General features: G+C 40.1%; 1 protein-coding gene across 18 annotated transcripts in view; it reads left to right on the forward strand.

The window, feature by feature from the left end:
• Positions 1-27,794, forward strand: part of cep170aa (centrosomal protein 170Aa) — a 164,901-nt gene that overhangs the window by 94,835 nt on the left and 42,272 nt on the right. For 10 of the 18 annotated variants that reach the window (XM_072580474.1, XM_072580483.1, XM_072580487.1 and 7 more), the window contains 4 exons: positions 2,606-2,761; positions 19,449-19,557; positions 21,842-23,770; positions 24,222-24,486. In XM_072580474.1, the coding sequence (XP_072436575.1) occupies positions 2,606-2,761; positions 19,449-19,557; positions 21,842-23,770; positions 24,222-24,486 (2,459 nt within the window). The remainder of the gene's footprint in view (positions 1-2,605; positions 2,762-19,448; positions 19,558-21,841; positions 23,771-24,221; positions 24,487-27,794) is intronic. The other 8 variants (XM_072580480.1, XM_072580485.1, XM_072580490.1 and 5 more) reach the window with 4 other exon arrangements.

Raw genomic sequence — 27,794 nt, forward strand, 5'->3', positions numbered from 1 at the left:
GTTCCACAGGGATCGGTTCCGGATCCCCTCTTGTTTGTCATTTGTAAATGAGAATATCAAAGGCGTGATTAGTAAGTTTGTGGATGATGCCAAAATTGATGACATTGTAGATTATGAAGGTTTTCTAAGATTACAAAGGGATCTTGATCAAATGGGTCAATGGGCTGAAAAATGGCAGATGGAGTTCAATCTGGATAAATGTGAGGTATTGCATTTTGGTACAACAAACAAGGGTAGGGTTCATACAATTAATGGTTGGGTGTTGGGTAGTGTTGTAGAACAGAGGAGCTAAGGAGTGCAGGTACATAATTCTTTGAAGTATGTGTCATATATAGACAAGGTGATTTTAAAAAAATGCTTGCCTTCATTGCTCAGTCCTTTTGAGTGTAAGAGTTGGGAAGTTATTTTGAGGTTGTCCAGGACATTGATGCCTTTTCTGAATACTGTGTACAGTTCTGGTCACCCAGTTATAGGAAGGATATTATCAAGTTGAAGAGGGTTCAGAAGAGATTTACCCGGAAGTTGCCAGGTGTGGAATGTTTGAGTTATAAAGGCTGGGAACTTTTTCACTGGAGCATGGGGGGGAGTTGACAGAAGGTTATAAAATGAGTGATATAGATAGAGTTAATAGTAGTTGTCTTTTCCCTAGCATGAGAAATTTCAAGCCTAGAGGGTACATTTTTAAGGTTAGTGGGGAGAGATTTTAAAAAAAGACAAGGCAATTTTATTTAAAAGAGGGTGGATCACAGAACTCCCTGAGAAAGTGGTTGACGTGGTTACAATTATAACGTTTAAAAGAAATTTGGATAGATACGTGAATAAGAGAGGTTTGTAGGGATATGGGCCAGGAGCAGGCAGGTGGGACCAGTTTAGCATGGACTGATTTGAACCGAAGGGTCTGTTTCCACGCTGTATGACTCAATATAGCTTAGTCTATCAGTCCTGAGCCAGCATATCAATGATGCCTGTGCTGCCATCTCTACTCCACTGTCTTGTCGCCACCTACACCAGACTCTTCAACATCAGAGTCACTTCTCTTGACACTGCACCCACCTCGTCACTGTCACTGTGATGCCTTTCTGCCACGAGCGCCAGACCCAACCAACAACTAAGTTGCCAGTCCTCAGGTGCCATCTTTCGTTGCTGGGCCCACTGCGCTGCAGATTTTGATGTCAGGTTCCACGCTCTCACCCCAGAAAGTACGTAGGAGCTTAATCGCTACCTTGAAGTCCGTGCAGGGCCTGCCTGCCACTGCCAGTGGTAAATAAACAGAAACATGTATGTAAGTAAAAGTTTTCTTTTTAAAACAAAAGAAAAGAAAGAAAAGCAGGTGGACCGGTCAAGCCCTGGCACAGAAGCCCTGCTCCGTGACCATTTAACTCCGTGTATTACCTCCCTGCACTTTCTCTGCTTCACTAGGGCCTCCGTAGATTTGCTCCCTTTGTGCCTGCTGAAAGCCCCTCTTTTCTGGTGTAGAGTCAAAGACTCCCAGGTCAACTTCCTCCTCACTGTAGAACACTGTCCACATCTGGTGGGACAGAATACTCCCAGGGGTCATACTGTGTGGGACATTATAAAGTATGGTTCCATGAGAATGTGTGTGTCAGGTTGTTGCTTGACTAGTGTGTGGTACTGCTCTTGCATGTTAGTAAATGGGACTTTACAGGGTCAACAGGCTGGGTTGACAAGTGTCGCTTCTAGTGACAAGGTTGATGTTGGGCCATCTATCTGGTTTCTTTCTCCTTTTTTTAAAAAAAAAAGCTTTATAGCAGTTTGCCATCAAGTGGAGGCCAAATCTTGAGTGTATTTAAGACAGGTTAGCGAGTTTTAAGATTTGTCGCTCAGGTTGAGGTTCTGGATGTAGGTTTGCTCGCTGAGCTGGTAGGTACGGTTTCAGATGTTTCATCACCAAACTAAATAACATCAGTGAGTCTCCAGATGAAGCACTGGTGGTATGGCTCACTTTTTATTTGTGTTTATCCCTAAACACACACAAAGCGGGCCATACCACCAGTGCTTCATCCGGAGACTCATTGACGATGTTACCTGGTACAGTGGACAGTTATATCTTTGATAGGTTAGCAAGGAACACGCCACTAAGGTTATTTTGTTGACTTGATTGCCGAAGCACTAAATGGTTCAGGCTGGCAGCTGCATCCATCAGATTGATCACTACATGTTTACAATTGAGAATTTTTAGGGTGAACAATTTGGCTGCCTAATGGAAGGGGCCTCCTCTTCTCTCTAAAATAGGAGTGTATCCAATCATCTTATTCGGAAAATTTGGTAATAAGAAATTAGATCATTCTTCATGTGTCGTGGGCAATCTAAATTTAATGATCGAAAACTTTTCACTTCCATGGCATATTCTATTGTCTCCATTTTATCCAGTTAAAGTTCTGTACTTGTATATGAAATGCACAAAAACACTATCCTATCTAAATTGCATTAGTCTGATTTTAGTAGCATATGTTACAGTGCTAACTTAATTTATTTTGTATAACGAACTACTTGGGACAAGGAACAACTTCTCAGCCCTTATTTATTGATCAATTTTGTTTTTGCAGTTTATGCTTCTAATAAATTTTACTTATTCTTACAATAGGTATTTGGAATAGTAGATTCCCCCAATTACTCTGGCAGTGGTATAACAAGGCCAGTCATTGCTGAACAAAAGATCAAGTGGCAGCCAAATTCTACTGAACAAGCAACTGATGCAAGAAATGGAGAACTTAGTAAAGAGCTTTTGAATGACTCAGAGGTGAGTCATCTGAAGAAATATTGACAAAATTTGCATGAATATATTTGTCCCAAATCTTTCAAATATCAGACGGATTTTTAAATACAAGGCCTAAAGTTCGTTCTTTGCCAGTTAAAACAAATTTTTGCTGCATTCCTGAATGATGGAACTTTATTCAGTAAGCAGCCAAGCCCCACAAACTGGGATATCTTCGCTGTATGTTACATTAGCTGATATAAGTGATGTAATGTTTTTGTAGTCAAGACTAATTTATATGAGAAAATTCTGCTGGTTGCAATTCAGTGATCCTTACTAAGGTCCCATAGCGATTAGCATGTAACATTAAAGGGCTTGAGACAGGGACAGTATACTGATATACTGGATAGAGAACTGGCTGACAGACAGAAAATAAAGAAAATTAATAAACAAATCTTTTTTTTTCAGAGTGGCAAGTAGTGACTAGTGGGTACCACAGGGATCAGTACTTGGATCCTAGCTATTCATAGTAAATAGCAATGATCTTGATGAGGAACTGAATGTAATATCTTCATGTAGCTGAAGATACAAAGTTTGGTGAGAGTGAGAGCAGTGAGGAGCATGTAGAGATGAATCAGTGAGATTTGGGCAAGTTGAGTGTATGGACATCTGCATGGTAGGTGAAGTATAAGGTGGATAAATGCAAGGTTATCTACTTTGATAGTAAAAACAAGAAGACATTATTTTGACAAGTTGGAAAAAGGGAAAGTACAGTGAGGTCAGGGTGTAATTTTACAGCAGTTGCTGAAAATAACCATGCCAAAACATTCACTGCTTTCCAAGGAGAAGTGCTCAGGGCTAAAGGACTTAAATTGTACAGGCAAATGTGAGAATGGGGCACTGAGTAGATTGATCAGCCATGATAACATTAAATGGCGGAGCAAGCTTGAGGGTCTGAATGGCATCTGCCTCCCCTGATTTTCTGTATCTATGGTAGAAATGTGAATACAGTCAGTGACGTTTGGAATTGATTCAATTCCACTATCAAATTCTGCTTTATCATTGTTACCCTTGACCTCTCAATCTGCTTGTCCAGCATGGTGTTTTAAACAAGCCAAAGTTTCCTCTTCAGTCCCTGTCAGAAAGTCAATTTCTTAGTCACCAACTCCATCCCTCTCCTCTAAGCTGAAACAACCCTTTACTTCCAATCTGTTCTGCCCACATATCTGCTGAAGTACCAAGATGAGCACTTGGTTGTACTTAAATGACCAACTCTACCATTGCCTAAGCTCATTCGCTGCCAAAATACTCTTGTCCTACCTTTGTTATCTCAAAACTTAACTATTCCAATGTTTTCATGGTTGCCCTCCTTAAATTTATCCTCACGTAGAAGCATTCAAGCTTTGGATGATGATTCATTTCAAATGGACACTGATTGTTTCAGTGTCTGAGATATTGCAAACATCTCTCAACACACTGAAATCAGAGGACATCCATACTTATGACCTTTTTTTTTTTGGAGGGAAGTTTAGTATTTCTTTAAAATTCCTCATTGAATATGAGTGTCACTGGCTGGGCCAGCATTTATTGCCCATCCCTAATTGCCCTTGAAGTTGGTAGTGAGTTGGCTTGCTGCAGGGAGACCCAAATTCCATTAGGCTTAGAGTCCCAAGATGTTGGCCCAGCAACAGTGAAGAAGCAGTGATACATTTCCAAGTCAGGTTGGTGAGTGGATTGCTGTGAAGCTTGTAAATAGTATTCCCATGTATTTGTTGTCCTTGCACTTCTAGATGGTTGTGATTGTGGGATTGAGAAGTGCTGTCTAAGGAATTTTGAATTTATAAAGTGTATTTTGTAGATTGTAAACAATGCTACTGATTATTGGTATTGTAGCAATTGATGTTTGTGGATGTGGTTCCAATCAAGTTGGCTACTTTACTCTGAATGGTGTCAAGCTTGAATGCTGTTAGAGCTGGACTCATCCAGGCAAATGGAAAGTATTCCATCATAATCCTGACTTGTGTCTTGTAAATGATGGACAGGCTTTAGAGAGAGAGATGAGATGCTCACTATGGGATTCATAGTCTCTGACCTGCTGTTGTAACTACTGTATTTATACAGCTGGTCCAGTACAGTTTCTGGTTGATGGTAATGCTGCAGATGTTAATAGTGAGGGCTTAAGTGATGGTAATGTCATTGAATGTCAAGAGTCAAAGGTTAGGTTCTCAGTTGTCGTTACCTACCACTTACGTGGCATGAATGTTATATGCATCTTGTGAGATCAAACCTGGATATTGTCAACGTCTTGCTGCATTTGGGTATGGACTGTTTTCATTCTTTAGAAGTCATGAATGGTGCTGAACTTTGTTCAGTCAACAGCACGTGTTCCCACCTGAGACTGTGATGGAGGAAAGTCATCACTGAAGCAGCTGAAGATGATTAGGCATAGGACACCACCCTGAGGACTTGGGGCTGTTGTGACACAGTGCAAGTTCTGTCTCTACCTCTGGTCCAGGAGGCCCAAGTTCAAGACACAGCTGCAAAGATTTGTCCTCTTATCTCTGAACAGTTTGATTTAGAAAATATTTACTCTGAGGAACTCCTGCAGAGATTTCTTGAACAATTGGCCTCCAGCAACAGCATCCATCTTTTTGTGTCACGTATGACTCCCAACTAGCAAACTGTTTTCCCTGATTTCCATTGACTCCAGTTTTGCTCAGCCTCCTTGATGTCAAGGCCAGTCACTCTCCTATCACCTTTGGCATTTGCTAATTTTTCCAAGTTTGAACAGAGGTCAGGAGCTGATTGGCCCTCAAACTCAAACTGAGGAACAACTTGCAGATTATTGTTAAATACTAGTTGCTGGATCGTACTGTTGATAACAACTTCCACCACTGAATGATAATTGAGAATAGAGGTTGTAACAGCAATAGTACCCAGTGCTTCCTGCAGTTTCTTGATACCACCTGGAATAATCAAATTGATTGATTGAAGTCTGGCATCTATAAAGCTGGGGGACATCTGGAAGAGAACGAGATGCAGTTCTGGCTGAAGATTGGTGCAAATGCTTCAGCCTTATCTTAATGAAGCAGCTGATGATGGTGGAACCTAAGACACTACCAACCAACTCATTGGGATGTCTTGATGCTGAGATTTATTGTTGCAAAAATATATTTTATTCATAAAAATGTATTTATGTACATAACCATGACTACAGCAGTTTGACACAGTTTTTGCTCATGAAGAACAAACAAAAGACTGGAATATGGTGTTCTTTCTTGTACAGTAATATTTACATATATTTGAGGAACCTCCATTATAATTCACCAGAAAGACCTTCAACAATAGTCTTTCCTCACTGCGTCTTGGCAGCAGCTGCCCCAAGGTTTAGTGCGTTCCTCAGCACATAGTCCTAGTATTGCTAGTCTGCAACACTGGATTGAGGTAAACTCTTTGCACTGGAAGACCAGCACATTTCGGGCAGACCAAAGAGCATCTTTCACCAAGTTGGTCTTCCAGGTACAGTTGATATTTGTGTGTGCATGTCAGGGAAAAGATGTGGAGCATAAAGTTCTGAGTCACAGAGCTGCTAAGGCCAACTCTTAACAAAAACTACTACATCTCTCCCTCTCTGAAGAGATGCAAAGGCACATTCCAGAAGGAGTGTGTGAGTCTGTTTGTCAGTACAGCTGCTTTAAGGGCAGCATGTGGTGGAGGAGATAATCCAGGCATATGTAAAGGATCTCTCAGGTACTGCCCTTCTCACCACCAGCCAAGTGACATCTTGATGCTTGTTAGAAAGTTCTGGCCATGAAGCATTCTGTCAAATGCCATTGATTAGTCTGCTCAGGAAACAGCCCGACTGGATTAGTCCTCTCCTATTTCCGCAGGATCTCAAGGATGTGGTGTTCTGACCACTGCCTGATGGATTTGTGATCAATGCTGTGTTTCTTCTCCCGGCTTACAGGCGAAAGTTCAAGCAGGTGACCCCCTCGCAGATTCCGGTCCAGTGCTGGTCGGAGGAGGCAGAGAATCAACTCCAGTGCTGTCTGGAATCGGCTGATTGGGACATGTTCAAACAGTCCACAGGTACCTTGGACGAGTACGCCACCACTATCACAGACTTTATCAGTAAGTGTGTGGAGGACTGCATACAGAGGAAGTCTATCTGGATGTTCCCCAACAGGAAACTCTGGATGAATCAGGACATACAGAACATGCTAAAAACCAGGTGTGAGGACTTCAGATCAGGAGACCCACTCAAGTATACAGAATCCAAGTATGACCTTCGCAGAGCCATTAGGACAGCCAAGGACCAATACTGATCCAAAATAGAGACCCAGACAGACACCCAGTGACTATGGCAAGGACTGAGTGACATCACAGGTTCTGAAAAGAGACAGTACAAGATAGCAGATGATGACACATACCTCCCAGATCATCTCAACTCCTTCTATGCTTGCTTTGTGCAGAAGCTATTCTGACAAGTCCTGACTAACCTATCCCAACAGTCACTGCATCAGAGGTCAGATCTATTTTCCTTCGTGTGAATCCAAGGAAAGTGGTGGGACCAGACGGAGTACCAGGCTGTGTACTGAGCATGCGCAGATTAACTGGCAGAGGTCTTCTCTGACATCTTCAACCTCTCCCTTCAGCAAGTCACTGTCCCTGCCTGTTTCAAGAGGGCCAATATCATCCCTGTGCCTAAGAAGCCTCATGCAGCATGTCTCAATGACTACCGCCCAGTAGCCCTAACTTCAGTGGTTATGAAGTGCTTTGAAAGGCTGGTCGTGGCACTAATCAATTCCAGCCTCCCCACTACTCTCGACCCACTCCAATTTGCCTATTGGACCATAGATCCATGTCAGCTGCCATCTCACTTACCCTTCACTCCTCTCTAGAACATCTTCTGCCAAGAATAGCGATGTAAGAATCCTACTCGTTGACTGCAGTTTAACCTTGAGCACTATTATCCCCTCGAGACTGATTACTAAACTTGGGGATCTCAGACTAAGCCTCACTCTCTGCATCTGGATCCTCAGTTTCCTGACCCACAGGCCACAATCAGTGAAGATTGGGGACAATATTTCATCGTCACTAACACTCAACATTGGAGCCCCTCCCCCCAGCCGTGCGTACTCAGCCCCTACTGTGCTCACTGTATACCCATGACTGCTTCGCCAAATACCAGGCTAATGCTGATGACGCCACCATAGTTGACTGAATCTCAGATGGCGACGAAACAGACCACAGACGAGAGGTGGAAAACCTGGAAAAATGGTGCACTGAGAACAAGCTAGCTCTCAATGCCAGCAAAACCAAGGAACTCATTATTGACTTTTGGTGGGATGTTATTCATGTTATTCATGGGATGTTAACAGAACAGAGCTGGAACAAGTGGAGAGTGTCAGTCTCCTGGGAGTGGTCATCCACAACAAGCTTTCTTGGACTTTTCATGTAGATGCACTGGTTACAAAGGCCCAACAATGTTGTTTCTTCCTCAGGCAGCTGAGGAAATTTGGCATGATGGCGAATACCCTTGCCAACTTTTATAGATGCGCCATTGAGAGCATTCTGTCTGGATGTATCACTACCTAGTATGGCAACTGTACCATTCAAGATCGGAGAGTGGTGAACTTGACCTGCACAATCACAAAGGCCAACTTCCCATCTATAGAATCCATCTACCAAGCCCTCTGTCAAGGAAAGGCTGCCAGCATTCTTAAAGATCCATCCATCCTGGCAATGTTTTACTACAACCTCTACCATCAGGGAGAAGGTACAGAACCCTGAACACACGCACCAGCCTGTTTCGAAACAGTTTCTACCCTACTGCTGTTAGAATACTGAATGGACACTCAAACTCTTAACATTCACCTGTACCTGTGTTTTTGTTTTCAAAAGAGAAAATGCTGGAAAATCTCAGCAGGTCTGGTAGCATCTGTAAGGAGAGAATGGAGCTGACCTTTCGAGTCTAACTGACCCTTTATCAAAGCTTTTGTTTTGCTGCTGTTTACCTATCAATTACTTATCTAAGCTATTTAACTATGTGATTTGCATGTATTGCTCGCAAGACAAAGCTTTTCACTGTCCCAGTACAAGTAACAAATTCAATTCCATTCAATTCAAAAGTGTTTTCACTTGTCAAATATCTTCATGAGAGACAGGTAATATGGAAGCCTTGAACGACTTGGAGCGTTCCGTGGCAATGAGGCAAGGCTCATACTTCGCAACACTGGGGCCAAGTGGATGGAAGATAAATAATATTTGACAAACCTTTTGGAGTTTTTGAGCATGTAACTAGCAGGATACATCTGGGTGGGGATGTTGGTGTTAGTGAAATTAAAGGGATGTGTTATGTTAGAATTTTCAGATGGCTTTTGATAAGGTCCCACGCAACTTTGTAAACAAAGTTTAGAGCAGACAGGATTGAGAAGGCTGGGAGGTGTTGTTGGACTTTAAAGGGACTTGTGTATTTGTTCATGATTCACTGAAGTTAATGTGAAAGTGCAACAACTAATTAAGAAGTCAAATTGTAAGTTAGACGTTATTACAGGAGAATTTGAGTATATGTGCATAGGTGGCTTAGCGCAGTTGTATAGATCCTTGATGAGACAGCATTTGGAACGTTAAATCACTAGAGGGCAGCACGGTGGCACAGTGGTTAGCACTGCTGCCTCACTGCGCCAGAGACCCGGGTTCAATTCCTGCCTCAGGCAACTGTCTATGTGGAGTTTGCACATTCTCCCCGTGTCTGCGTGGGTTTCCTCTGGGTGCTCCAGTTTCCTCCCACAATCCAAAAATGTGCAGGTTAGGTGAATTGGCCATGCTAAATTGCCCGTAGTGTTAGGTGAAGGGGTAAATGTAGGAGTATTTGGTATACGCTTTGGCGGGTCGGTGTGGACTTGTTGGGCCGAAGGGCCTGTTTCCACACTGTAAGTAATCTAATCTAATCTAATCATTGACTTGCCATTGGTAGAGTGCAATGAAGGTCCGCCAAATGAATTCATAGGATTGAGGGATTGTCCTATAAGAAATAATCGAATACACTGGCTTTATATTCTCTGGAATTTAGAAGAATAACAGACAATCCATTCAAACATAAAAGATAGAGGTGCTGAAAGGATGTTTCTTCTGGCTGGCAGATCAACAGTCAGTAATACCCTCTCAAAAAGAGAAACAGCCTATGTAGGGCTGAGCTGATGAGGAATTTTTCAAAGCATAGTAAACTTTTGGAATTATTTGCCCAGCAGGGCTGTAGGGACTCAGTTATTGAGTATGATTAAGACTGAGATTAATATGAAATCTATCAAAAACATTGAGGTATTGGTTTACTGTAGGAAATTGGCATTCAAGTAAAAGATCAGTCTATGATCTCATTGAATTGCTAGGAAGTAGAATCAAAGCACTGAATGGCTGCCTTCTATTTCTTTTGTTGCATTCTCAATCTACATAAAATCTGCAGTTGCTGAAACCTGCTGTAGAGATCTGATAGGTTTTTGATCTGAAATATTGATCTGACTCAAATTTCTCTCAGCAGGTTTACTGGCTATTTGTTGGCTGTTTTCAGGATTATCTATTTTTGTCAGTTTCTTGTGTCAAGTATAAAAAGTCATGCTTGTGTCCCTTTTAGATATACTTGTACATAAATAAACACTGAACAAAATTGGGGAAATAAACTGTGTTTAATGAAAATTTGGAGAAAGCAAAATAGCTGGAGCTTTCTGGAGGAGCAAATTACTGCAGATGCCGGAATCTCTACTGAAAACAGCAAATGCTGGAGATCACAGCAGGTCAGACAGCATCCATGGAGATACAGCAAGCAAACATTTCGAGTCTAGATGACTCTTCATCAGAAGTGAAATGTGGACCGGACAGCATTTATGCCATAGTTTTGAGGTGTGGGGGTAATGGGTGTAGGGTACTGGTGGAGAAAAATGTTGATATTTCAGATAAAGTGATTGGAATGTGAGAATGGTGGAACAATTGTGTGTCTAGCTGCCAGACTCTAAAGGACAGACAGTCCCACTGGGATGGGGGAGAGGAGAGAGGACATGATAACAACTGAATGTAACAAGCTGAAAGAAAGGGAAGAAATGGGAGTTGGTTCACAATTTGAAGGCGTTGAACTCAATATTTAAGTCCAGAAGGCTGTAAAGTGTAGTCATCTTCAGAGTATGCACTATGATTCACTGGAACACCGCAGCATGCTGAGGACAGACAAGTGACATGCGAGCAGGACACTCTTAAAATTGTTTACTTTTGAGAAAAAATATGTCTTTGTCTGGAAAGGTCTAATATTCTGAACATTTTTCAATACCATTTGAATAGTGGTTCAGCTGCTTGTTGGAACTGCGTTCTCCGAATTCTTGCACTGTCCTGCTCCATTATTGCCAACAGCCTGGGATTAGCTTGCTCTGCTATTGCCAGCACCCAAGAGAACTATACTCCATTATCTGTTCCCTCCAGCATCGTTAGTGCCTCCAGAAGGTGTGCACTGTGGGATCACCAGTGCTGGTTGTCTAATTCTTGACTTAATTGGCTGAGAATTTTAATTTGTGTTGATTGCAGTGTGTAGATGTTAGTGTCAACTTGGAAAGTGGCTAATGGATATTCTGACATTTCTTTTACTGGAGTTATTGTTATCAATCTTGAGATGCGTTGCTATACTTGCATAATTATGTTTTTTTTAAAGCATTGAATGATGCAAGCATCACCTTTTCTGAGACTGAGGGGTCTGGAATTTGACTGGATCATTTTCAATTCAGTCCAAGAACAATTCCCTATTACAGGGCTATGAAGAAAAAGCAGGCTTGTGGGACTAATTTGTTAGCTGTAGCAAAGTCTCATTATTGACATGATTTGAACAGATTCTTGTGCAGAATTATTGCAGTTTATCACATCACCCGTAATCTGCTACATGTAATATTTTGCCCCTCGTAAGACCTGAAAAATGTCCGGTCAGATAGATGTGTAATGCTCCTTTCTTTTGCCTCATGTTTCAAGCCCTACCTCCAAAAAAAAGTTATGCTTTTAAATAATTTGTCACATCAAATTTAATAATGGTAACATTTAATATTATAACTTAACACATTTCAAATAACCTGCCAACTTGTTTTATAGAAGAAAAATAACTGAGGTAATTACATTCAAAATCAGCACTGACACTGAAACAACTAACCATTCAGCTCAAGTGATGATTAGTCAGCACTTCAGCTTGTTATGTGATATGACTGCACATGATAATCTTGCATCTAATGTAAATTCAGAAGTTGGAAAAAAGCAGACATGCAAAATTTGTCGCTTGTGCAGTTTTGCAAGTATAGCAAACACTTATCGTTTTCAGAAAGTGTTATTCACAGCGATGTTTAATCCTAAACCTTGGCAAGCTATGGATATGAGCAATCCAAGATAGTGACACATTAGCACGGCTGTGTGGGCTCTTGCCAGGGTTCGTCCACTACCATCTGCTTGCTTTACTTTTTCTTTTTACCTGCTGTTTCTTTCAGTTCGTTCCTTTCATTTTTCCTTGTTGCGTTAGTTGGCAGCATCAGCATGGCAATGAGAGCAGAGTATAAACAGAGTGGTGGCAGCCTCCCAGCGGTCGGAGGCTGTGATGGACGTGGAACCTGTCATTGGCAGTGTCAAGGACATCTTCCTGGCATTTGGGGCAGGTAGTGGCGGCAATAGCAGAAAAGCTCCTCTAACGACCGGAGGAGGCACCAGCAATAGCACACTCTTGAAGTGACGGCAGCAGCAATGCAACAACTTTGGAGGAAGGTGGCTAGAACAGGACAGTGGCCTGGCCTTGTCAAGCCATAGACTACTGGTTACAGTAAGCCCAGCAGGTGAATCCTGGTATTGGCAAGACAGTGGCAGCAGCGTGGTATGCCCAAAAGGGGGCTCCTGGGACAAGTGTGGGTTCAGCATGGGACTTGGTGCGACGCGGTGGACCCAACAGCAATGAGATGGTGCTGAAAGAGTGGCAACTCCTATGATGGTGGTTCCAGCGCCAATAACAGCGAAACTGTGGAGAAGGGCTGGCAGTGCAGGTGTCGTGTTGCCGATGAGCCAACTCAGGACTCATGGTGGAGGCGGCAGAATGAAGACAGACTCTCGGTAAAAAGAAAGTCTTTTTATTCAAAATAGCGACAGTTGAAGCTTCTCGGTTTTTCTTTGTATTTACTGTAAAGTGCAAGTGACAATAAGTCATTCACAGTCAAACTGCAGCCATTTTGTCATTGCTGTTTTGTCTTGTTTTTGATCCCCTAGTTTCATGAATCACAATCCAACTCTCCAATTTCGTTCATTGATAACTGTGCATTAATGTACTTGCAATTTAGTCATCACTGATTTGGCCATCCTTCCTCTTTATACTTGCCTGGCTCTTAGTTTTTATTTCTTATCGTCTTGTCATTTTTAATTTCCTTTAACATTTTATACTTGCATAGTGACAGATTATTTATCTTTTCAAGCTGTCATCTCCAATCTCTTCGCCTGTCACCACAGCTCAAGTTGATTCCCTTACTAGAAACTCGGTACAATGTAGCAGAGTCTCTATACTTCAGAAATCAGAGCTCTTCATATTCAAACTGTAAACCATGCATTTATCTTTCTAATATGGCAGTTCCTTTACTGTCAAGCTTTACTACTTATATATCCTACTTATTATGCCTTGAAATCCCAGGTGATTTCCTTTATGGAATTAAAACCAATTCTCCTTTAAGTAATTGATTCTGACCTGGCATTTTCGAGCTACCTATCCAGGAGTCTTTCGATTCACATTTTGCTGATTCATACTCTGGCAATTGGGAAGCAATGCACAATTTGGACTCTCCTTCATAGTTACAGACTCCCATAATTCTGTATCTTCATTCTGTCTTTGAGTAAATATGCCCCACAATGCTGTGGTTTTCCCCCCTGATTGCTGTCTCTAGAACTATTGTCCTTAATAGTCAAAACTGTTGAATGGTTTCAGATCTCCTTAGCTTCCTCCCCCTCCCCCCCCCCCCCCCCCCCCCTCGGGAAGATGTTGAAGTTCTGTTTTAGTATATCTACTATGTTTGCAAGGTACCATTGAATTTACGACAGCAAACCTATTAGGCAATGCATTTCCAGTTGTAATGCATGTGTTTAAAAAAAACTTTGTTCTCTCCTTTTTGGTTCTCTTATCAATATCTTGAATCCATGTCCTTCACTTACTGACTGTGCGTGTCTCCTCACTGGAAACTATTTATTTACTCAGAACTCCAAGAATTGCAAATTAATCCTGGCTAACTAGACTGATGCATTTCAAATTGTATAATTAGGAATAGTCTTGTAGGTTCTACTTTTGCCTCTAGCTTTTTAAAATTTCTGCCAGTGTTCATCACTCTCTCTTCCTGAAGTTGTTGATTCTTTTCTCGGTTCTTCTAGGAGTTTGTGTCTGTTTTATCTGAAGACATCCAATGTCAGCAAGTTAACCAAGCTTAAGCATCACCAAGTCCAATCCTACCTATAAACACAAACAGAAATCTTTGGCAATTAGAGACAGGAATCATGGCTTTTGTACTTTCCCTCACCCATTAGTAATGAGGCCTAAGATTGAAGCCGGGTTCTAAAGACTGGAATAGATCAGGGTTGGAACCCTTGGACATTATCTGTATAAACAAAGTCCTTGCTTAATCGTTTGAGCTATGGGATAACTGAAACCATTTTTTTAAAACAAATGCATGCTGCATTTTAAGTTCTTTATCTTGGCTCACTGTTTTACTCCATCTCCTGTTAGCTACTGCTATCTAACTTGAGCAACAAATTGAAATAATTACTTTCAAGTAGAAGAGACTAACAACTTTTGTTCATGACAGGCTTTAAATTGCACTATTTATAACAGGAAGTTACAATTACTTTCATCAAAGGCCAAGTAATGTTTTGAATGCTTAAACATGAGGCACATTGACATTTTCTTTGGCTTTGATTAGAGTGAATTATAACTTTTGTCATGTGCAGAACAAATGGGATCCATAAAATGGTTTAATGAACATTCTTTTCAGCAAGTTCTTCTTTAATCTTTGCAATTTTCAAAGATTACGGTTAAACTCTTTATTCATTTATAACAGGTTTGCAATATGCAGTCTGGAATCACGTAATTTCAAGCGTAACATTTTTAATATCATTTTCATCGATGGTGCAATACATTTTGTAAGCTTACAGTCCACTTTCCAAAAAGATTAAATAACAGCCCTTGCCTAGTAGTGTTCAGATCATTGACCCATTTAATCAAGATCTCTTTGCACTCTTAGAAAACCTTCTTCACTGTCTACTATGCCACCAATTTTGGTGTCAAATGCAAATTACTAACTATGCCTTCGATAAACAAAAGAGGCCCCAGAACCAATCCCTGTGGAATACCACTGGTGACAGGCCGCCAGTCTAAAATACAACCCTTCATCATCACACTCTGTTCCCTGCCATTAAGAATTAGATATCCTACTGGCAAGCTCACCCTGAATCCCAAGTGACCTAACTTTACTCATTAGTCAACCATGCGGAACCTTGTCAAAGACTTTACTACAATCCAAATAAACAATATCTACCCCTCTGCCATCATCAATTATTTTGGTAACTTCCTCAAAAAATACACAATCAAGTTTGTGAGACATGTTTTTTCTGAAACAAAACCATGCTGACTACTCCTAATCAATTTTTGCCTTTCTAAATGTCCATAAATCCTTTTTTTATTAATCATCACCTCCAACAATTTACCCACAACTGAAGTCAGAACCATAGGTCTATATTTCCCCAGTTTCTCTTTACAACTTTTCTACAACATTAACCACCCTCCAGTCATCAGGCACTTCACCCGTAGTTATGGATGATATAAATATTTCTGCAAGGAATCTTGCAATGTTCTCCCCTACTTCCCACAATATTCTGAAATACATTAGATCATGATCTGGAGATTTATCCACCCTTATGTTCTCAGACCTCCTGAACCTCCTATTCTGTCATCAAACTGTTTTTAAAAAATCAAAGATAATTTCTCTGCATTCTCTAGATTACACTTCTTTTACCACAGTAACTCATATCCGTCAATGCTATCTCATAATCCCCTCTTTGCCTTCCTGATTGCTTTCTTAAGAGTGCCCCTACACTCTTTCATTGATGACTCTTAGGCTCAATTCATTAAAGTGACCAGATAGAGGTTGAAGAAACCTTCAACCATCTGAAAATATGCTACCTGTTGCAGAGTGCCTAAGCTCTGTCCTGCATTTGTAGCCTTGATGTCAATGTCTCCAGTTTCTAGCCTGCATTGGTCCTTCAAATTTTGATTATCGGATGGTGGTGCTGTTGAAAGACATGGGGATGTTGCTGAACTTTCACTTGTTCAATGTGATCATTAGCTTGCAATTGTATGGCGTGCACATTTCCAACCAATTTTCAACCCAAAATAAACTTAATCAGGTTCTTGTAATTGACAGCTTTTGCTTCATGTGTTGTTTTCATGTGGTGTTCTTAGAAGCTTTTCTCTTTTCTGCATAATTGATTCTTTTCTTCCTATGTCTTGTTATTTGCTGCATTTGCAAGGTTTGCCTCTTTTTAGGCAGCACTTGCAGTCTGACAGCATTTAGGTAATTGTAGATGTTTGAGAGTTCCTCAAATTTGGGAGGCAAAAATAACTCCAAGTTTCAAGTTCTTAATTTTTCCAATTTGCTTTGTTCAGGTAGGGTTTTTAACTCATTCACAGGATGAGAGCATTGCTGACTAGGCCACCATTTATTGCCCATCCCTAATGGTGTTATGAAGGTGTAGGCGTGTAGTGTACCTTTTAAGAGACTGGAAGCTGACACAGACTTAGAGGGGCACGAAGTGTGCTGAAAGAATTTAAAATGTAATGTTTGACTGTGAAACCAATAGTGCAGCTGAGTTGCCATGGTATACAACATTCAAAGTTGGCCAATCAGTTTAAATTATGCCTCAAGATACCAAAATCCAATCGAAGTTGAATTTTGTGTTTTGATGACATCAAACCAGTGAAATGATCCGATGTTTTGGGATATAAAACCAGACATTTTGAACAGTTAGGGGCGAACTGCCAGGAAAATCAACCAGTATAGACTGCTAGCCAAATAGCTGTCTGAAAGGTACCTGTTCAAAAGAAATTTGTGCAGCAGAACACTAAAGCTGACCTAGAGAAAAATCAACAGAAGAAAATCTACAAAGGAGAATTGACAAAGATGACTCGCTTTAATAATTTTTTTTTGTAAATCTTAATCGGTTTCTTAAAAATCAAACCAGTATTGTAGAGTAGGAGATAAAAGATAGGTTTAAGAGAAACAAGTTATAAATAGTTGTTTAATAATCTCTTTTGGACTTTAAGATAAAAATTGTTAATTTTTACTTTAAATAGTCAAATCTGGGATAGTTCTTCGCCTCTCGAAATGTAACCAATTACGGCATGAGATTCTATGTCTGGTTTAACTTAGCAGAGGGGTTTACCCTGTGTCGTAACAATTGCCCAGAGGGAAATTAAGAATCAACTACATTGCTGTGTGTCTGGAGTCACATGTAGGGCACATAATGATAACACTTTCCTTCCATGAAGCACATTAGTGAAGTAAATATTATTTTCCCAACAAACAGCAATGGATTCATGGTCATCATTAGACTCTTAATTCTAGATTTATATTGAGTTCAAATGCCACCATCTACCATGGCGGGATTCAAACTCTGGTTCCTAGAACATTACTTGAATCTCTGGATTAACAATCCAGTGTTCATGCCACTACCTCCTTCGATGTTTGTTAGTTTAGTTGGCTGGATGGCTGGTTTGCAGTGCAATATATTGCCAGCAGTGTGGGTTCAATTCCTGCATCAGCTGAGGTTACTATGAAGGGCTGTCCTTCTCAACCTCCTCCCTCACCTGAGGTAGATCATTTTTGGTTAAACCTCCACTGGTTGTGTGCTCTTTAATGAGAGAGCACCCCTATGATGATTTTATTCTGATTTAAATATAACCATTATTTTGCACCTGTGACAAAATCTGGACTGAAAAGATGGATATACCATTGTATATTATGGATTAGTGGTGCTGGAAGAGCACAGCAGTTCAGGCAGCATCCAAGGAACAGTAAAATCGACGTTTCGGGCAAAAGCCCTTCATCAAGAATACAAGCAGAGAGCCTGAAGTCTACAGTGACTAATGATCAATGTAATTAAATTCGATAAAGTCCACAAATGATTTCAGTTTTGGTCTCCATTTCTTGCAGTTGCTACTGCATTCAAGATTTTTAGGTTTTGTTTTGGGCAAATTGTGCTGTAGAGAATTAAATGCGACTGTTCCTTGATAGGGCTTTATTTCTTGATTCATAATTCAGTTGGAAAATGAATAATTTATTAGAAACATATTTGCTTATAGTTAATGTTGTGACTTTTTTGTAAGGATTATAAAATACCTTTTGATAAGGCATGGATATTGAAAATTGGAACTCCTGATGACCTGTAGTGAATACTGTTCTTTGGAACGTAATGAGTCTGTTTCCCATTGCTGACTCTGCTTGAAGATAAGGTATTTCAGTAGTCAAATTCTTGCACCAGGCGGTTACTGTCTGAAGGTCAATGTTAGTAATCAGAGATCTAGTTTTTTAAGCTCATTAAATAAGTTTTGATAAAGTCTGATGACCATGAAACCATTGAAGATGGTCGTAAAAACTCATCTTGTTCACTAATGTCCTGCAGGGAAGAAAATCTACTGTTCTGACTGGGTCTGGCCTACATGTGACTCTATACCCTCAACAATGTCATTGATCCTTAACTGCCATCTGAAATGGTCCAGTAAACTTTTGACTCAAACAAACCAATAGAAAGCTTTTTTTAAAATAAATGAAGCTGACTGGAACACCTGACATCAAACGAGACACTGGAAACAAAAAGGCAAACGCAGCCCTGTTGACTCTGCAAACCTCTGTTTACTGATGTCTAGGGGTTAGTGCTGAAATTGGGAGAACTGTCTCAGATTAGTCAAGCGATATCCTAACATGGGCATGCTCCCAGAATCATACATTGGCTGAATATCCAACAATGCCACCGTTCCAGAGTGTGTCTGTCCCATAGGTAAGACAGACCCAACAGAGTTGGCAGCACAGTGATAAACACTTGGAAAGAAGGTGTCCTGGGAGTCCTCAACATTTGAAGTCATATGGCATCAGGTCAAACATTAGCAGGGAAACATGATTACTGCATATAGCACAGCTGAGGTATCAGTTCTCCTCCATGTTGAACAGCATTTAAGGATGATGTAGGGGAGCTGGTGTTGGAGTGGAGTGGACAAAATTAAAAATCACACAACAACAAATTATAGTCCAATAAATTAAATAAACCTGTTGGACTGTAACCTGATGTGTGATTTTTAGGATTTAAGGAAGCACTGACGGTGACAAGGGGGCAGAACTCTAGGTGGGGGACATTCCGTTCTGAACAGCCATTTAATATTTGTCTTTAGAGATTTAGAAGTGTATCTCATTTCTTCAGTGAAGTTTTTCTATTAAAAACTGTGTGCTGTGACTAACTGACCATTGAGGAACCATAATTTCAGAGGTGCTTATCTGGAGTTAGAGTTCTAGTGCAAGTGTGAATAAGTTTTCCATTCTAATGCTAATTGTTAAATAAATGGATCAGACACTTGAACAAAAAATTCAATTCCTTTTGGAGTTTAACATTTTTGTTAATTTTATTGACACCTTTTATTTTTCAGACTCAACCTGAAGGTTCCTTTACATCCAGCACCCCTAGGTGGGTGTCCCAATGGGCACATTTAGCTGCTAACGACGTGGTGCCAGCAACATTTGGTACTCATGACCAAGGTAACTAATCATCTGATGATTCTTTGCTGCATGTCCATTTGTTAATAATCCTAAAGATGGGTACAATAAGCAGTTCAAACATGGCAGTTCTTTAGTATGTTTTTTTGGTTAAACATTTGTGTAACTGTGATCAATTTGATCAGTGTTGGTGTGACAGGAAAGGGAGACGTCCAATGAGACGTAGGTGTCCTTGTCACCAGTCACTGAAAGTAAGCATGCAGCTGCAGCAGGTAATAAAAACAAATGGTATGTTGGCCTTCATAGTGAAATGATTTGAGTAGAGGAGCAGGGATGTCTTTCTGCAATGGTGCAGAGCTTTGGTGAGACAGTGCCTGGAGTATTTTGCGCAGTTTTGGTCTCCTTATCTGACTATGGAGGGACTGCAGTAAAAGTTTACCAGAAACAAAAACCAAATCCAAAGTGGATAAATTGTTCAGATTGCTCCTGTTCAATGTCGTTGTGTGTCTTTTGGCTAGCTGAAGAACAACATGAGTCCATTTATTAGGTTCCTTACCTTTTCTGTAGGAAAATCTGCAAAGCTCCTACAGCAATAAAAATAGTGTCTTTGAAAGATAGATGAAGTAGAAGTAGGAAGCAGTATAATCAGTGAATGTATTTTTATATAGTTTACAAAGCATTAGGGTAACAGTATTTTTAAGATCTAACTATGATTTTCAGAATAACATTTGTTTTATAGAAGTCTTCATTTTCTGTATGATGATAATGAAGAGCAAATTACCAAGTAAAACTTTTACATATAAAAGTCTTAACCACTATGTTTGCATTTAATGTGAACCAACTACTTATTACCAGTAACTAAATTGACTTTGTTACCTGTGTCCCTCCCCCACCAAAAATAGGGAATGATTGTCTGCTTTCACTTGCCATATTGTAAATGATTTGGGAGATCTCCGTCCCATTTGTATGAATTCTGTGGTAACTGAATCATCAGCTATTTAATTTCATTCACCTTCGTTTTGTGACCCATTGTTCCTGCTTCAAACTGAAGATGTAATAAAACAATCTTGTCAGATTTTGAAGTCGGAATGGTCACAACGGCACCTTTTCTATAATAAAAGCTATACATGTGCATGGGTGTCAACATAGCCTATTGGGAAACTGTCAACATTTTTAAAATAATACTATTTAGCAATTTTGAAATTGTTTATTTACAAGAGGGATTGCAAAAAAAATAAGGAGAATGGGCTGTTCTGTGGTGCCAAGGTACTTCAGACTGGCTAACTGTGGAATACCTCCAGTTGCTTCACAAACAAGACCCAGACCTTCTAGTTGCTTGCCATTTTAACCTGCCACCTTGATCTTGCAAATCAGTATAATGAGTTGATGTGTTTGGAAATTATTTTGGGGGTGGGGGTTTGTTTCTATTTTGTGTAATATGATTGGCGAGTAGAAAATTCTCGAAACAAATGAAGTGGCCATTCAATAAAGCACATACAGTATATTTGTCATAATGTTAACACAAATATTATTAGAAGCATACAGCTTTGCCCTGCTTATTTGATTCTCTAACTCCATCTCAGAGTGGGTTTCAAGCCAATCTACATCCAAAAACCTGCATTAAATGCTCTATTCATAATTTGACAAATTCTACCACAGCATCTGAAACAATCCATAGCATTCTAAAACAATCAGATTCTAAATAATAGCAATGTTCTATTATTTTAAACTTAATTCACCTGTGATGTTAACATATTTTCAAACTTTTAACTTCTGGATCTGCATTTTCTCCAGAAATGAATCCATTCATGGTCCCTGCCCCACCTGTGTTTACATTTCCTTGAAATCCATCCCTTAGGTTTTGAGATTATTTATATCTGAGCAGAATAACAGGCACAAAAACATTGCTTACTTTGAATGGCAAAGGTAGAGATAATAACTCATGTGAAACCATGATAGAAAAGGCAGAAAATTAGCAGAAACAATATATATGACTGTGCAAGAAGTTTTATTTTGCAGATAATTCAAATAACCTTTTCCATTTAAAAAGAAAATTAATTAATTGTGGAATTAACAGGCTGTCAGCTTTTCATTAAACAGTTACTAAATCTTTAAGTGTCATGCCTCCGATTAGTAGCCAGGATTAGTCCAAACATACATTTTTTGGCAAAAACACTTGTCGACTTCCTACTGGAAGGTGAAGCACATCACCTCGTGGTGTGGTTGTGTTAGGGAAGGTCTATTGATGATTCTTTTTCCTAATATTAGCTTTTTTTAAAAAAAAATTAAATTTGTTGCAATATAAAATGAATTTTTCTTTTGCTAGATGCAGACATTAGTGAATCTGGTGTCTCAGTAAAAAGCACATCAACCACATCAGAAACTGCATCAGCCAGTGCAGCAGAGAGAAAGAGACGAACACTTCCCCAACTTCCAACAGAGGATAAAACGGCAGAGGGCCTGAAATCAAAAGGTTCCCTTACTTTAAACCTATCAAAATCAAGACGTGAAGTCGATGAAAAACAAGACACTGAGCTTCCTGAAAAAGAAACTACCACTCCACCTCATCAGAAAGACAAACAAAGGGAGCACACTAGCAGCATTTCTAAGACAGGCCGGTCAAAGAGCGGCTCTGCTATCAAAGCTGATAGTGCTGGAGATGTTTGCCGTGAGACAATGAACAGCAAGGAAGGTGCAGTGTTTCAATCCAGCAGCTGCACTCAATCTACTAAAGTGAAAGCTGAGACTATCAAGGGAATACCAGGTATAAGACTGTCTTCACCTACAACTCAACAGCAGGGCCATAAAGAGAGTTTGTATCAACAGGGCTCTTCTAAAACAACAGCTACAAGTAAACCTTTGGTTAATGCTGCTAGCCAAAGTGACAAAAGCAGAGAAGTGTCACCTAGGCAACTCTCCTCTCACAAAGCTGATGTACGGGAATACAGGCAAACACCTGCCACGAGCACTTTGGACAAAGCAGAGATGCAAATAGAAACAAAACAGAAGAAGTTAGAAGAGTCTGGCAGAAGACAGACTCCTAAAGGTGGGGATACAGAAAGAAAGGATTCTCCCAGGCCTTTGGTCAGACAGGGAAGCTTCACCATAGAAAAGCCAAGTAGTAATGTACCTTTAGAGCTTATACCTCGGATTAGTAAGCAGTCTGGGTCACCAGGTGATGCATCTATAACCACACGGAGTAGAGAGAGAAGTAGTTCTAATGGGACAGAATCCACAGTTGACACTACAATTTTGTTAAAGGATACAGAATCAGTAATGGCTTTTCTCGAGGCAAAACTGAAGGATGAGAACAAGCTTGATGGTGGTGATGAAACCCCAAGCTATCACAGGGATGATTCCATTTCCCCTGAATCCGATGTTGACACTGCTAGTACCATTAGCTTAGTTAGTGGAGATGCAGAAAAGAAGTCTCTTCAAAAACGAAGAACTCTAAGTAACCTTCACAAGGAGAAGAGTTTCACAAAATCGCCTAAGGATTTGTCGAAGACAGTTGCAACCAATGCTAAGGACAAGCTTGCAGACAAGAAAACTAAAGGTCATGCTTCTGACCTTGGCATTAGATCTGAACCTCGCAGACCTGTTCAGACCACTGGCAGAGCAAGACAAGCATCTTTTGACTTGACAGATGATGACCAAACATCAAGTTTTCCTCAGTCCACCATCTCAGATTTTCTTTCTTCAGATCAAGAGACCTATTCCAGCCGGTCACAAGGGAGGACATCCTTTACATCCACAGATGAACTATTACATTCCAAACTGGAGGGCAATAAATTATCCAAGTCAAAAACTGCTGCCATTAGTTCAGCTAGCAAATCAACTGCCTTGCCCAAGCCTCGGCCAACCAGGGCATCTATTTTACGTAGGGCACGCCTTGGCGATGTATCAGATACTGAACTGGCAGATGTTGATAAAGTTTCAGTAGTGTCTGAAGTATCCACAACCAGTTCAACTACATCGAAACCGCCCTCAGGCAGAAAAACACCCTCTAGATTAGACCTCCTTGCCCAACCACGACGTAACCGGCTGGGTTCTATATCGGCTCGTAGTGATTCTGAAGCAACTGTAACTAGAAGTAGTGTTAGTCGAAGTGGAGACTCTTCTGTTCGGAGTAACTTGCGTGGTACATCAACCATGGATAGCAAAGTTTCTCCTAGACTTCGTGCTAATAGTATTTCAAGAATGCCTGATTCTTCTAAAGTTAAAACATCAATGGCAGGACACTGTTCTTCATCAGGTAAACTCCATGCAATTCTAATAAAAATGTTTGGTAATTGGTCAAATGGGAAAAGAAACCATCTATACATAGTTAAATTTCATTCAGTATTATACTGTTTTAGTTGTTTTTTCCACTGAGATTTCATTTTCAAAGCAAAAAGTCAATTTTTAATAAACATTGCAGAGAAGATATTTTTATTTTGTACCATTTATTATTTTCCAACTTTGCTAGGGTATTTAATTATTTAATGTGGCATAATTTGCATTTTGTATGCTATAATTATCTAAGTATTGTTTTATGTTATTATGGTATTTAAGTAATTTGAGGTACATATTTGGCAATACTTTGTAATCATGCTTCCATGATCAAGCTGTACCGAGACATGTTTGTAACTCTTTTATTGAACATTCATTTTATTTCCTTTTGTACGTTTGTAGACAAAAATTGTCCTTGCTGCTTATATATTTAGTTGTTTTGCAAGGTCCACGATGGAGGCGCTTCCCTACAGATTATGCTTCAACTTCTGAAGATGAATTTGGGTCGAATCGTAGTTCACCTAAGCATACCCGCCTACGCACCAGTACAGCACTGAGAAGCACTAAACCGCAGAACAGTAACGTTGCATCAACTACTAATGTTGTACTCCTGAAAAACAAAATGAAGGAACAGGATGACTACATAAGAGACTGGACTGCTCACAGTGAGGAAATTGCCAGGTATCTTTCAATATCAAAGTAGGTGTTCTGTGTTCTAATTTTATTGATAACTTTTGTAATGTAATTGAGTTAATGTTATAATTTGGACTATATTCTATTCTTATTTCTGTAACCATTAATTAATCATTAACAATGGGCTGAAAGGAGTTCTTGTGGAGCTGTAGTACTACCATTTACTACATTCTGAGCCAGGAAGCCTGGGTTCAAATCCTACTGCTCCAGAGGTATATACTAATAACTCTGAAGAAGTTGACTGGGGGAGTGGAGAATCTAATGGGTTCAGCTCCAATCATCATCTTTTTCGCCTTTTTTAATCAATCCAAGTTAGGCTTGACTATGGGTAGTGACCTCCAACTGGTGCCTTAGCTACTTCGTCATTTTATGCTACTGTATGTAACTAGCTGAGCAAATTGAGCCCTGCCACAGTTGAGGTGCACCTTTGATTCAGATAATTGATAGATTAGTATTAGATCCAAGGAAGGGACAAACAAATTGGCTACAAAAAAAACAGCAGACCACAGGATTGGGAGCAGTTTCGATTGCAGGAAAGAGACATTCATTACTAGGGGGACAATAGAACACGAGTAAGTTTGTGGGGAACATACCTATATTAAAAACTTCTTCTAAAATCAGTTTGTATGTGAAGAGAAAAATATTATTGAAGACAAATGGAAATCCATTTCCGTCAGAAACTGGGGAAGTTATAATGGGAATCAGAGTTGGTAGGCCAATTAACTACATATTTTGGTTCTGTCTTCACAAATAAGTACATAAATAACATCCCAAGAATGTTGGAGAACACGGTCTAGTGAGAGGAGAGGACTAAAGGAAACTAGTATAAGTAAGAAAATGGTTTGGGGGAAATTGATAGGATCAAAGTATTTTAAAATGCCAAGGCCTGATGATCATCATCCCAGAGGAAGACCTTTATGAAGTGCCCTTAGAAATGCTGAATGCATTGGTGGCCATCATCCAAGATTCTGTTGACTCACAGCTCCAGTGGATTGGATGGTAGCTAGTGTAATCCCACTATTTAAAAAAGGTAGAGCTATAAAGGTAGGTCGAGGAAATTTAAAGAATGAATGACATTGAGAGGGAAAATGCTAGAGTTCGTTGTAGCAGAGCTCTTGGAAAACAGTGACAAGATCAGAAAGTCAGCAGGATTTAAAGCAAACAAATGTTTGACAAATATGCTGAAATTTTCTGAGGACCTTCTAACCTGTAGAGTTGATTGGAGAAGGTGGATATGGTTTATTTTTATTTTTAGAAGGTTTTTCACATTCTACAGGACTAGCATGTAAAATTAAACCTGGAATTGGAGGTAATGTACTGACATTGACAGAGAACTGGTTGGCAGACAGGAAACAAAGAACAGGAATAAACAGGTCATTTCCTGAGTGGCAGACACTGGCTTGTGGGTTTTTGCTGGGATCAGTGCTTGGACCTCACCTATTCACAGCATAAATTTAATTCCCTTATCTAAATCATTAATATATTATCTCCAAGTTTGCAGAAGAGACAAAACTGGGTAGGAGAATATACTGTGAGAAGGATGCAGAGATACTTTTGACCAGTTAAGATATGTTGAGAGGGTGGGCAAATGCAAAGGCAGTTGAAATATTATGTGGGTAAATGCAAGGTTATCCACTTAAGTAGCAAATACTGAAAAGGTAGATTCTTAACTCAGTGTCATTAGATTAGAAAAGGAGGCATTTCGTTCAGACCTGGATGTCCTTGTATACCAGTTACTGAAAGTAAGTGTGCAGATGCAGCAGGAAGTGAAGATGATAAATGATATATTGGCCTTTGTAGTGAGAGGATTTGTACAAAGAAGCAGGGGTGATTTGCTGCAATTGTACAGAGCATTGATAAGAATTGTGGAAAAGTTATGGTTGGGGTGGGAGTGTCCAGCCAAAGTTATGAAGTTTCAAGAATAAGTAAAAAGACAAGTGTACAGAAAAGTTCAGGCACCCAACTTCGAGCACAGCAGATAAGGGGACAACTATAGAAGGGGGCAGGCAAAGCAGGAACTTTATAATGTTGTGGGTATCATAGAGATGTAGCTGCAAGGTGATCAGGGCTTGAAACTAAATATCCAAAGAAATGTGTTCTATTGAAAAGGCAGGCAGAGAGGACAAGGTTGTTTTGTTAGTAAGTAATGAAATTAAATCCATAGCAAGAGGTGGTATAGGGTCAGAAGGTGTAGAATTTGTGTGGGTAGAGTTGAAGAACCACAAAGGGAAAAAGGACTCTGATTAGAGTTATGTACAGACCTCCTAGCAGTAGTTAGGATTTTGGGGAGAAAATAAATCAGGATCTTTAAGTACTTTTTCTGTTACAATAATAGGGACTTCATTTATGCAGATGGACTGGGAAAATCAGGTTGGTAGTGGATTGCGCGAAGAGGAATTTGTAGAATGTCACGATTTTATTTGGGACTGCTGTGGTAGACTCCATTAGGGAGCAGGCAATTCACGAGTTGGGGATGTGTAATGAGGAAGACTTGATTAGGGAGCTTAAGATGAAGGATCCCCTGAGAGGCAGTGCCCATAATATGCTAGAATTCATTCTGCAGTTTGAGAGGGAGATGCTTGACTGGACATAATATTATAATTCTGGATTAGTGGTGCTGGAAGAGCACAGCAGTTCAGGCAGCATCCGAGGAGCAGTAAAATTGACGTTTCGGGCAAAAGCCTTTCATCAGGAATAAAGGCAGAGAGCCTGAAAGGTGGAGAGATAAGCTAGAGGAGGGTGGGGGTGGGGAGAAAGTAGCATAGAGTACAATAGGTGAGTGGAGGAGGGGATGAAGGTGATCAGTCAGGGAGGAGGGTGGAGTGGATAGGTGGAAAAGAAGATGAGCAGGTAGGATAAATCATGGGGACAGTGCTGAGCTGGAAATTTGGAACTAGGGTGAGGTGAGGAAGGGGCAATGAGGAAACTGTTGAAGTCCACATTGATGCCCTGGGATTGAATCGTTGCACTCAGAGTCCCAGAGAATCGGAAAATGGCTAATAGAACATGCCTTTTTAAGGAGGGAGAGAGGTAGAAGACAGGAAATTATAGGCCAGTTAGCCTGACCTCAGTCGATTGTAAGATTTTAGAGCCCATTATTAAGAATAAGATTACGGAATACTTGGAAGTGATTGTTGTTAAAGATATAGTAAAATGAGGCTGAATCAACACAGCTGCATCAAGGGATGGCCATGCCTGGTAAATCTGTTAGAATTCTTTAAGGAAATAACAAATAAGTTAGACAAAGAAGAGTTAGTGGACATGATTTATTCGGATTTCCGAAAGACCTTTAACAAGTTGATGCATAAAATAAG

This window comes from Chiloscyllium punctatum, chromosome 11 (assembly GCF_047496795.1).
Source record: "Chiloscyllium punctatum isolate Juve2018m chromosome 11, sChiPun1.3, whole genome shotgun sequence".
Classification (NCBI taxonomy): domain Eukaryota; kingdom Metazoa; phylum Chordata; class Chondrichthyes; order Orectolobiformes; family Hemiscylliidae; genus Chiloscyllium; species Chiloscyllium punctatum.